The sequence below is a fragment of the Colletotrichum aenigma genome (assembly GCF_013390185.1).
Source record: "Colletotrichum aenigma strain Cg56 chromosome Unknown KSG_Cg56_contig01, whole genome shotgun sequence".
In the NCBI taxonomy this organism is placed as follows: domain Eukaryota; kingdom Fungi; phylum Ascomycota; class Sordariomycetes; order Glomerellales; family Glomerellaceae; genus Colletotrichum; species Colletotrichum aenigma.
The window spans coordinates 244570-256903 of NW_023500907.1; the positions used below are offsets into that span (position 1 = coordinate 244570).

At 50.7% G+C, this 12334-nt stretch overlaps 4 protein-coding genes across 4 annotated transcripts; 2 read left to right on the forward strand and 2 right to left on the reverse strand.

Moving 5' to 3' along the window:
* Positions 1 to 911: 911 nt before the first annotated feature.
* On the reverse strand, positions 912 to 2654 carry stcB-3 (putative sterigmatocystin biosynthesis P450 monooxygenase STCB; the record flags this gene model as incomplete). The annotated part of the gene is made up of 6 exons (XM_037315333.1): positions 912 to 1092; positions 1152 to 1809; positions 1857 to 1986; positions 2045 to 2188; positions 2239 to 2269; positions 2329 to 2654. 6 exons carry the CDS (start codon positions 2652 to 2654, stop codon positions 912 to 914), a joined length of 1470 nt encoding a protein of 489 aa, XP_037184820.1.
* Positions 2655 to 3463: 809 nt separating this feature from the next.
* Positions 3464 to 4237, reverse strand: CGCA056_v000073 (uncharacterized protein; the record flags this gene model as incomplete). Its single annotated transcript, XM_037315334.1, has 1 exon — positions 3464 to 4237. The coding sequence occupies one exon, from the start codon at positions 4235 to 4237 to the stop codon at positions 3464 to 3466; it is 774 nt and encodes a 257-aa protein (XP_037184821.1).
* A 1783-nt stretch (positions 4238 to 6020) lies between these two features.
* On the forward strand, positions 6021 to 6968 carry CGCA056_v000074 (uncharacterized protein; the record flags this gene model as incomplete). Its single annotated transcript, XM_037315335.1, has 1 exon — positions 6021 to 6968. The coding sequence occupies one exon, from the start codon at positions 6021 to 6023 to the stop codon at positions 6966 to 6968; it is 948 nt and encodes a 315-aa protein (XP_037184818.1).
* Positions 6969 to 10638: 3670 nt separating this feature from the next.
* roqT-3 (Efflux pump roqT) lies at positions 10639 to 12205 on the forward strand (the record flags this gene model as incomplete). Its single annotated transcript, XM_037315336.1, has 3 exons — positions 10639 to 10648; positions 10703 to 11145; positions 11195 to 12205. 3 exons carry the CDS (start codon positions 10639 to 10641, stop codon positions 12203 to 12205), a joined length of 1464 nt encoding a protein of 487 aa, XP_037184819.1.
* Between the last annotated feature and the right edge of the window lie 129 nt (positions 12206 to 12334).

Consider the following 12334-nt stretch of genomic DNA (forward strand, 5'->3'; position numbering starts at 1 on the left):
TCTTTCGTGGACTCAAGGTTCCTGAACCTTGGGCATTGAACGATAAACCTCAACCACAGCCACTGGTCGTGAGGGGCGGCGCCTCTGCTGTTGGAGGTTTTGCAAATTGCAATCCAGTACGCCAAACGGGCCGGGTTTCAGCCTATCATAGCTGTTGCTGGCCGCGGTATGGAACAGACCCGAAGTCTTCTAGACGAAAGATCTGGAGACGCAGTACTTGACTATCGGGCCGGAGGGCAATCCGTTACACACAGTATCCGTGGTCTATTAAAAGGAGCTCCCCTACGGTATGCCTTGGACGCTGTCTGCCAAGAAGACAGCTCCCAGACTCTGGCAGAGCTTTTACAACCCTCCTTGGCCGGAGAAGCACCATCGAGGTTGATAATTGCTGTACCCTTGATGGAAAACCAACCAGATAAGAAGGGTCAGATTGTGCCTTTCAACATGCCGCTTGGGACGGATGCAGCTTTCCTTCCGGTAAGCTTCATCTATGAAAGCGACACTGGCCGTGATTTTGGCTTCGTGCATGCTAGGTACTTGGGCAAAGGTCTGCAGGATGGCTGGCTGAAGCCCCATCCGCACAAGGTTGTGCCAGGCGGCCTTGCTAGAATTGAGAGCGGGCTGAAAGATCTTCGGGAGGGAAAGGCCAGCGGAACGAAATTTGTGTATAGAATTGGCGAGACATCTGGTCTTTAAAGTCTTACGAGAATGGCTTCAAGGGTTCTTTTACACGGCTTTTTCGGCTTTTCTCCACAGAATCAGAGCAGAAAGCATGTAAACTAGGTCAACGACACCGGATCGAGCTCCGGTGTCCCCCTTTCTATCTATCTTGTTTGGATCCCCTGTATCCGTCTTTGATTTTGCGCACGGTTTACTCGAGTAGCCGCTTTTCTCAGAACAGACGTTGTAGTTCACTCAATCTTCTCTTCTTCTAACGGCACGAATCGCAGAAGGCACTTTTGTCCAAGGGGGCGAGCGGAGATAACTTGGTCGTGAGACCTCATGCTTTCGACCGTCATAGAGATGTCCGGAACGGTGGTGAATTGGCCATAAATATCCCTCAGTAATAACTTCATCTCAGCAAGAGCAAGACTAAAGATAAATCAACATTAGTCTAGGTACATCCCCGTCAAACGAGATGGTCTACTTACTGCTTGCCAACGCAACCTCTGCCGCCATGCGAGAATGCAAACATGTGTCGCTTTCTCTCAGCTTCGCCAGTAGGAGACATCCACCTCTCCGGGTTGAAGATGTCTGGATTCGGGAAGACGGCGTCGTTGTTTCGGTGGACCGAGTAGGCCTGGCTGCTGACGATGCTACCCTCGGGTACGAAGAAGCCATCAATCTGCTTACCACCATGGGGCACTACTCGGGGCAGAGACATCGGAATAGCCGGAAAGCATCTAAGTCCTTCCTGCACTACGGCGTCAAGGTATGACAGCTTGTCGAAAGAAATGTCGGGATTCTGTCGAATCTCGTTCTGGAGCTTCTTCTGGAACTCGAGGGACGATGGCTGTGAAAGCTCCCACATGAGAAAGCATAACGAATCTCCTGTCGTGTCGATACCGGCGACCATGTGATCCATGGATTCCGCTGCAATGTCCGTACTATCAAGCTGGTTGACGCTGCTGCTGCTCTCAGTCTTGTCTTGGAGGCGGTTCAAGAGAGTGAACGGTGCGGGATCGATCTTCGAGGTGGCGCCAATGACGAAGTTCTGAGCCAAAGGTGTGGTGCGCGGATCAAGAAAAAGATCCAGAAGCTTCGAGAAGTATTGATAGAAGACAGGATAGTGGTGCTGGACAAGACGACCTGGTCTATCAGCATCAAAGCCGAGAGACAACTCGGGATAGGCTTACTTCGGAGGCTGTCGTCGCTGGTAACCTGATGCATCATGTCCAAATCTTCTTTCTTCTGAAGACTGTTGGTTCCATAGGGATGAAACAGGTGATGGGTTATACAGTCACATGCATAAGCATGGAGGGACATCTAAAAAGGGTTAAGAAGCCATTCAGAACGGTTGGCACAAAATGATGGTGACACTCACGTAAACATCCATGCTGGTTTTGGTATGTTCGCCACACTGCCTGACAAATTCCTTGGCTCGCTTCTCGATGCCGCTGAGCGCCGTAGACTTTACGACATTGCTGTTCGCGTAGCGATCAGCGATGATGCGCTTGCGCTTTGCATGCTATGTCGGAGCTGTTAGCGAGAATCATCGAAACGAGCTGGTACACTAACATCGCCCTTTTCCAGGGTCGAGAACATGGTCCTGCACAAAATGAATCAGCTCGGAGTACTCGTTGGTCAGCTAGCAGCATCGGCACATACCTGCGCTTGAAAACCCGGAACAAATTGTAGAAGCTGGACTTGTCGTAGCCGCTTCCAAGAGACCCATAGATCTCCTTGACAGCCTCATATGATGTGAACGACACCTCATTGGGGGCGATGCGAACGACCGGGCCGTACTTCAGATGCAGAGAGTGGACATATAGCGTCCTCGTTGCATTGAACTCATTCCACCTAAGGGCAAGAGGCGTAATTCTGGACCAGAATGGTCCGGGAAGCTTCCATAATGGTGATGCGATGCAACGAGCTAAGTAAAACACGACCAAGGCCGCGAAGGCAATCGACACAAAAAGAGGGCTGAACAGCATGTTGTGCTTGTTTGACTTGACGCCAGTTGAGTCGAAAGGGCTAGATCATCACAGCTACTGGGGGCGGAGAGGGGTACATATACCCAACATCCCCGCGAGGTCGAACGCCTGGTAAAAACGGGGCAGATAAGCCGGAGCTGATGAGACAAATCAAAATCTCTTTGGAAAAGCTGTCAATGATTCGTTTTGAGTCATGGTTCGTTTACCCCTCTGAATTTGTTGAATCTCTTCCCCTAATGTTAAGAATTGGCGAATTCCGGTTGCTGGGCTTGAAAGCAAACTAACCCATCGTCGGAACGGCCCCGCAGTTGATCGCTAATGTTAAGAAGACCCGACGATACGGATCTGCCGAGTTCACCGATTGTCACAGTTCCCCTAATGTTAAGCGCAGCCGCAGGCCCACCTCCGAGTGTCTCCACTCCGGGAAAGCCAACCTCCGGTTTGCTGTTTGAAATCAGGGCTTATCATTTGGTCTAGCCCTCTTTCAGTAAAAACTGCGCACGGCGCGCAGTGTCGTAGACGAATAGATCGCATGCTAGCTCGGGGATAACTCGGGACGCAAGCAAGCGCATGTTGAAAAGCATCAACAGTTGTCAACCGTTGATTGTGACTCAATGACTCACGCACTTAGTCGGCTACCTCTGTAATCAGATGGAGCTTAAGTAGACATAAGGACCACCAGTTCGCGTACTTATTACAAAATATTAGAATCCCAAACATACTTAAGGAAGTGAAATTGAAGTTAGAAGCCGCTATTGAAATCAACTTTGAAAACGAAGACTTTTTGAACCCTCATATTGAGCAACTTCTTACTTCTCCTCATGGGCATTAGTCTTTTGTCTCCAAAACCCCGGCGATCTCTTCAAACCCAACTCTTCGTAGACCACGGACGGGTACATGAACATATGATCCTCGTCCCATTCGTTATACCATTCATTGAGATTGTTGTAGTGTTGAATATAACTAGATGCGCGGACATACATCCAATTCCAACCATTTGGCCCTTCGTCGTGATCGATCATCCAGCCATCCTCATAATCTGGATGCAAATCGTCGCCTTCTTTGAAATGAACAGGTTGCCACTCTCTCTTGAGCAGAAGGGCCAAGGGACCGGTGTGTTTGCGTGTCTCGTCGACGGACTGTAAGCAGACGTCATCGATCACTATGCACACGTTATATCGAGCGCCATAAAACATCATCTGCTTCGGACTTGGCGGTCCTCCATCGAAAATTCCCACCTCTGGTGTTTCTGGCCTCTCTTTCCAGTTCTTTGCCAGTTCCTGTCTAGCCCAGGTGTCGAATTGGACCTTCACTTCGACTGGACTGGCGCTATCGAGTCTTTGCTTATCTTCAATGAAAGTAACCTGATGACGGTTGCGTAGAGTCCGTCGAACATGGTGAAGTGGGTGACCGAGGGTGTCTTGTATGCATGTTTCGATGTGCTGTCGCATTTGGCGCCATGAGATTTCATTGCTGTAACAGGTGCGGTACACAGCAAATCCCCATGGTGCATTAGGCTTGAGCTCATCGTTTCCTATCTCGTAGCATATTGAGTCGTAAGTTTCGACTTCGTTTCCTAGCATTGCTGCGAACTCTACCCAGTTATTCGGCAATTTGTTGGTTTCTTTGACCGGATATCGTGTGCAAAAGTTTACGGAACGTAAACGAGGGGTTTGATAACTAGCAGCGAGCCACGCTGGCAAGGCTGCTTTTGCTTGAGCGTAGCGGTAATTTGGCTTGAATAGCATCTTCCATGTTCGTGAACTGACGGGCATGTGAATGAGAGACATCTACCGATTGTGCTACAGTTTGTGATGTTGATGTCTTGATGAGCTCGATGAGAACTTGGAACGTTGTTGGCTAGAAAGCTGATATTGGTGGCCCGTGCATCATCCCTGAGTCCGATCACAGCAGTCGACGCACGGTTCCAGGTCCTCGGTATGGCAACCCGGATCTCTGGGCCAACACCATTCCTGATCCCTCAACTATCTTCCCCCAAGGTGTCTGTTGGCAACGGGCGCTACGCATATCTCACACTTCGACTGTGAAGCACAGAAGAATTCCATTGGCGTCCCGGGATTAGATGAGATTATCAACCTCCTCAATGACATGGCCAAAGTCGCCCTTGGCTGGCCATGATAACCAGAGTGTTCGCGGGATGGTAGTTTCAAAACTTTGCATTTCACTCATCATTCGCATCGAACAAGCTTCAAAGCGCACCGCAGCGCCGGGCCAGACCGAAGTCTGCCATGGCCATTCCACGTGGGCACGGGGAGATTACGGGTATCTATCCCGTTAAATCGCACCATTGACTTTATATTCCGCACCGACGCATCCGAATGTTACCGCCGAGCTTATCGGGTCAGATAGAACGTGAAGAGACGGACATCGCAGAGCCCGGGTCGCCGCGCCGATGCCGGCATGCCGTAATCTGCCATGGAATTTGACTCCTGCGTCCACCCGGGAAACAAGGGAATGAGACCAGCTGGTTTTAATGTTTTGCTAGAAAACCTTACAATGGTCCGGTCTCTGGGTGCGGAAATCCCGGCCGAGGACGGAAAATCTCGCCTTGGGTGAGGGTCCGGACTCGGGCCCCGGACGTATCATGTTGGACGATTAATTGCACCATAGAACCTTGACATGCCACACCCCTGTCGTGACATTCCGATTGATACGAGAGCCACGCAAATAATGTATGTTTATTAGGGGTAACAAGTCTTAAAGAACGAAGTGTTGCCTTTCAGTATTCTGGTAGACCGAACCCGACAATTTGGTACGTGAGAGACGATAGTGATTGATGGGATAACGATGGCGTCGTTACCTCTGGAACTCATCGAGCATATTTGCTCTCTCTTGTGTCCTCATTGTCAACACCCTGGCATCATTTCCGACATTGTTACAGAAGACACGCGTTCGTCGCAAAAGGCCCTGGCCCACCTGTGTCGAGTTTCGAGGCGCGTCTGTGCCGTGGCACAGCCATTCCTTTTTCATCAATACTACACAGGCAATCTACCGGCGGAAAACGACTGCGGACTGAGAGGGCACGCACGGTGTTTACCCCGCGAAGACGACAAGTTACCGGCGTTTCTTCACAGTATCATCAGCCGACCAGATCTATCCTTCCACGTTAAAACACTTCAGATCGTGGAGACGGACAAAATTAGCGGGCTGACGCCGGATCTGAGCCTTTTGATCTTCACAGCGAGCCAAAAGGTCAGAGCCTCACATCATGCTCCAACACAAGAACATCTGAGAACCCAAATTTGGCGAGAGTCGAGACAGCCAGAAGCGTTACAGAGGATCAACCGGCGAAAGGTGCACCACTGGCTGGAAGAGCTCGCCATTCTGTTAACGCCCAACGTTGAGATGGTCTCGATTGCTCGGGACAGCTTTTGCCAGTATCAACATATCAAAGACAGCGGGGCTTTATTGCCATCACTCAAGCTCATAACTCTCCGAGGAGTCACGAGAAATCAGCACGTACACGAAGCGGCCGCCCTTTTCAAGGCCGCACCCAATCTCAAGGTCCTCAATTCCATGCAATGCAGTCTCTTTGACGGTCTGAGTCCATGGAATATGAGCAAGCCATGGACATTATCGCTGGGCAGTCTTGAGAGGCTGGTGTTAAACGAGATCGGGTTCGAAGACCTTGCTCTGCTCCTAGCCTGCTGCCCAGAACTACGGGAGCTGGAACTGACGGCTGTCAACATTCATCGGACGGCGGGTGTCGACTACTGGGATGTCTCCAAAGTGTTGCAAACTTTGGTTCCCGTGCGACATCAACTTCGGAAGCTCCGCCTCACCCATTCCCCGAGCCAACGGTCTGGCGCGGAACAGAGACAGTGGACGGATGAGACATCCCTGTCGTTTCGAGACTTTGTCCAGCTTGAAGAGTTGGCTTTCGACCAGACCATGCTCGAGTACCACACGAGGCCTACGGCTTTTGACGATGAGATACCCCTGGGGTACACCGTATCCGATATGTTGCCGACATCACTGCAAAAGCTACAGCTTTTGCACGTCAAGAAAGAATCTCTGAAGGATCTGAAGCACCTTGCCGGAAATGCCAGCTATCGATTGCCGTCTTTGAAACTCATTCAAATCAGTTTCGCAGACGGCATAGACAAGAGAGATGTCGGGTACAAACGCATAGATGACATCACCGTGGCGCTGCAATCGGCTGGCATGAGCGTGCTCTGGGACACAAACCATGTCAGCGAAAAGCCATTAGAACCTATTCCAGGTGGCGTAACTGCACTTACGTCGATCCAAGTATCTTTAGCAACGGCGGGTATCGATAAATTAGCCTTGTGATGGTCCAATGGAAACTTCTTGGGTAGTGTAGGTAGTCCCAAATAATCCGGAGGACGAAGTTTACCGTATGATTTGGTCAACAGAATACAGGCCATGATGTCAGTGAAGACACTTTGAAAAATATCTTCACTGATCGGTTACCGCCAGATTCACCCTTGTCTGGTCACACCACGGAGCGCCGGAAAGGGTCCCAGACGCAAATGCGTCGATGTCCCAGAACCTTGAGGTCGGTATCAATTTGATGCAGCTTGCACAGATCTAATCGGGCCGGAAAGCACAGTACTCTTCACCTCGAGATTGGTATAGAAACTGTGCAATCACATATTCAGTATTCCATCTTGCCCCTTGTCGACGCCGCAACTGAGAGGGCGCTGAGATCTCGCGAGGCAAACTATGATGGAGGAGTTACAAGAGGCGACTGAACGTTCCACGCACATATCCAGGTGTAACGGACATTGCCAGTTCGGGCCATTTGTTTGCTTAAATTGCGTAGGAAACATCATTGGACATGTAACCAGCCGTGCCGAATGTGTCTCACCAGTCACCCGCCGGACATGCCCATAATGAGCGAGCCGAGCTATGGAACTGTCTTGTCGTCGGATATATTGTTCGATTCTTGTCTTAGATCCGCGCCATCAACAGAATGCAGCCGTGATCCAGCAGTTTTGACACATGCGCATGGCGTTTCAACCGCATAGAACAGCCGCCCCTTTCGAAACGGTCTCAAGACTTCGTTACTCAGCATGTTGTCAACGGTGTTGTGAATGGGGGGACAAGCAGAGCTAGTGCTGAATAGGGTCGTGAGAGCGAGGGGCAAGCGTCAATTGAGAGACGTTAGTTGTTCTGGATCATTCCAGACGACGCCATTGGCTGCTAGCTTCCCGAGACATTCTGACCTTTCTATAATGCTGGTGTGCCAGGGACGCCAATGGCGCTGCCTCAGTTGGCGTCATGGTGGTGGTTGAAGCAATCGTGTCTGGTGGAAGCGCCGGAGGGCCACTGCAGAATCATAACCTACTGGGTGAGATTCAGGCGGCAGTGAGACGGCGTAAAGACTCGTGGCATAGAGCAGGGCAGGTTTCAAGTTGCACCTGTCCCAACGCGGTTGCGACGCAAACACTGAGGCAGCCGCTCCTGGGTCTGCGGGGGAGACTGTCTCGAGCTTGTCAATCCCAGCACCCGAGTGAGCAATAAGCACTCCAAAGCTACTGCACAGTTTACCGTCAATGATTACACTGCATTACTTGATACATGCCTCAGGCGTGAACTGATGAAACTGTAACGCAGTCCACGATCTGTGAGTTCCATCAGGGCATGCGCCGCAGGCGTCGCCGTCATCTTGCCACGTGTAAACCATGAATTTTTACTGTTCAACTGGGACTCAGAATCAATCAAAGGGGCTTAATCCTCTATGTTTGACTTCTTCATTTGGGTAGAATAAGCTATAACACTCCGTGATCTCAAGGACTATATCAGCAACTTCACCAATGCTTGGATGTAGTGTGTGATATGGGAGAGTGAGCTTGCCGCTTGATGGTTCATAGTGGAATGCAGCCTTGACATTGAATAGAAAGAAAAAGGAGCTTGTGATACAAACAGTCTTACATTGAGAAACAATACGACCCGAGGTGGTGTCCCAGGCTGACAGGGGTATTGAGATGGTACTTGTGTCCATGTAATACAGCGACCACAGTGCTGGAATCTATTCATCTGTTGGATGGTCTTCGACATCGAGTCTTTGGTGCAACAAGATCTTGCAAGTATTGAGAAACTCTGTCCACGAGTGTGCAGGCCCCGCTGGTGTCTGCCACCCTCACCGCCGGGACAGGTTCCGGACTGCTCTCTAACTTGGGTCTGGTTGACACAAGGTGAGTGGGCTGGTGCAAATACTACCTAATTTACAATGGCATGCGCGGTAGCAATGAAGGTGAAATACTTTTGGGATTCTTAGAGCGAAGCACGGATAACTGTAGGGAAATAAACTTCAAAAAGCACGTTGTCCAAGCACGAGTCTCGGCGAAAACCCCGAACCAAGGTAAGGGAATGAGCAAGCCGGAGCATATTGATCTTTGTCTTGGGTGGAAGACCCGAGAGTGGTCGAAAGTGCCGGATGAGAGACAGAAGACCTGATGGCCCTGGCGAGGAAGGTCGCTGTGTGAGGGGGTAGTAGAGGGTAACTTGAAATCACCGACGGTTCCCCCGAAGGAAGGTTACGTACCGGTTTTTTTTAATGGCACTCGATGTCGCGTTTTTGATAAATTCCAGAAACGTGTCATATGTCGTGAAAGCTGTCGTTAATACTGACATTGAAAGATCGGCAATCCATCTCGATCCTATCATCGCCTGCATTCTTCAGCGCTAGTGCAGAGAGATGCATAATTGCCGCGTTTGTTTTGGAAAGATCTCAGACTAACTGATTGCAGCATCGTGCAGGAGTAGGCCCCTGGTGGGCTTGTCCGTGTAACCCCACGATTTCCCCCCCTCCCCTAGCTCGACAATGTCTCTTACCCTGAGCCGTTTCTCACGTATTTTCTCCCTTCCAATCCTGTCTGTTCCCGTGTGACCCATTTGACAGCATGGCTTGGGCATTACCAAGGGCCCGTCAATGACGAGATGCTGATTGCTTCGAAGGACTGACAGCTGGCAGCGTTCTCCTAGCATGTATGTTCGATCAGGCAACATCAAGCTTGGCTTCGTCAACCCATTTCCAACAGAAATCAATCTTCTGGACTAGAAATTTTAGCTGACGCCAAGTATCGGTTCCTGAGGTCAAGCGGTTCAGTACATAACCAGCCACAATATCCGCAGTGACGGATAACAGGCGACCACTATTGTGTGTAGGCGAGACTATCCAGACACGCGAGACAACGGCTGCCACCACCCATACTTCCATGCCCCGAGCCACTGGCTGTCTTGTGAGACTTCGACGAGCCTGCACTTTGCTACCCCCTACCCTCCTCCTCCTCCTCCAGCAGAGCAGGGATCAGCTCGGTCATCTTCGACCCTTGACAGAATCGCGAGGGGCGAAGTAGAGACCCAAGCAACCGAATGTCTCGGAGACCTGCGGGCTCATATTGCCCAGCACAACTGCCGACATTCGCTTCCGACTCCAAGACCCAGGTCCTCGGCAACATCTTAACTAGAACTATGGAATTAAGAATGGCGGATGCATCTACTTCTGCTATATAGCACGTCTATGTCCCGCTCATTCCCAGGCAATCATCAACACGCTGAGAAGGTTGTCACGTTCCCCCTCCTTTCCGCTTCCCGGCCTGTGTTACAACTCATCCCGGAACTCTTGCAACCCTACAACTGGAGCTCGACGGCCAAGAACACCCATCTTTCTAGTATTTTTGACCCCAAGGACCCCTCGATGTCGCCCATCATGGAGTCGCAATCATTCCCCAGCTCCCGGGCATCCACCCTGGCCCCAAGTAACGGTAGCATCTCCGATATGGAAAAGGAATCAGGCACTTCAAGCGCCGCAGCCTCAATTCAAGATCACAAGATTGAGCACATGACTCTACCTAAGACGACAGCAGCAGATTCCTCCTTAGATTCAACCTCCCTTAGCAGAAGTACCAAATCAAGCGACGAAGAAATACCCGATTACCCGACGGGAATGAAACTTGGGTTGATAGTCTTGGCACTCTGCCTCAGTGTCTTCGTCATGGCCCTAGGTAAGTGATCTATGACCCAGGTCAGAAGATGAATTCGCTGAACAAGAACATCAGATAACTCAATCATCGCGACTGCGATTCCGCGTATAACCGATGAATTCAACAGTTTGAACGACGTGGGTTGGTACGGAAGTGCATATCTCCTGACGACGGCTTCCTTCATGCTGCTCTTTGGCAAGCTGTTCACTTTCTTCAGCATCAAATGGTTTTATCTCCTGGCCATCGCCCTCTTCGAGCTCGGTAGTCTAATATGTGGCACCGCTCCCAGCAGTATTGCGCTGATTGTTGGTCGCGCTATTGCTGGGATTGGGGGAGCTGGCATTTATGTCGGATCGCTTATTATTCTTACGTACAGCGTGCCACTGGAGAAGCGCCCGATTTACACGAGTTTTGTCAGTAGCATGTGGGGGATCTCCAACGTTGCTGGGCCTCTCCTCGGTGGTCTGTTTACCGATAGCTTGTCATGGCGTTGGTGCTTTCTCGTGAATTTGCCCGTCGTAAGTATCTTCTATCCAGATGCGAATGATCTCTGCTGATAAGAAGAAGGGTGCCGTCACTGTTCTGGTGATCCTCGTTTTCTTCCCCGACCCTGTCCGAAAGGTCGCAAAAGAAGGCTGGCGGACGCGTTTGATTCAGATGGATCCTATCGGCAACCTTCTCTTCATGCCGGCTATCATCTGTCTCCTACTTGCCTTGCACTGGGGCGGCGTTACGTACTCCTGGAAGTCATCACGGATCATTGCCCTTCTATTCGTCTTCGGCACGGCAATGGCATCTTTCATCTACATCCAATATCGCAATCAAGACAACGCCACGGTTCCTCCCCGCATCTTTCGGAAACGCAGCGTCTGGTCTTCGGCTTTCTATGCCTTCAACCTGGGTGCTGCTTTTCTTCTGTCCGTTTACTTCCTACCCATCTGGTTCCAGTCGGTTAAAGGCGCTTCTGCAGTCAACTCTGGCGTCATGAATCTCCCAATGCTTGGTGGAGTCGTTATCTTCTCCTTAGTCGCCGGAGCTCTTGTCACTCTATGGGGCTACTACACCCCGTGGATGATACTCGGTTCAATGCTCATGGCTATCGGCTATGGTTTGATCTCAACATTCAGGCCAGATACTCCCGCGGGCCTCTGGATCGGCTTTCAAATCATCGCAGGTACCGGCGTAGGCTTCGGCATGCAGCAGCCCCTGATGGCGGTCCAGGTTGTCCTCGATGCGGCCGATGTACCAACGGGGACTGCGATCATCATCTTCTCACAGACGATCGGCGGAGCTATTTTCGTCGCTATCGGTCAGATGGCATTTACCAATAAGCTCGTTGACAGTGTTCGAGAACACGTTCCAGGCATTGATCCGGCTACGGTCATCGCCTCAGGAGTGACGGCTGTACGGGAGAATCTTACCCCAGAGCTTCTACATGGGATAGCCTATGCTTACAGTGATGCACTGGCACAGGCATTTCTCGTTAGTGCCGTGACGGCGTCATTTACCATAGTGGGAGCATTGTTCGTGGAGTGGAAAAGTGTGAAGGGCAAGGATGTACGAGCAAGCATCGCATGATAAGAGGACGGCTTTTATACTGTCTGCCGGCGGCATTAGAGTGGAGGTTATACATATGCAGAAAGGCGTTGTGGATATTTGCTTTTATGGTAAGGCTGGACTGGCTTTAGGAGGTAGCTTCATTCAAAT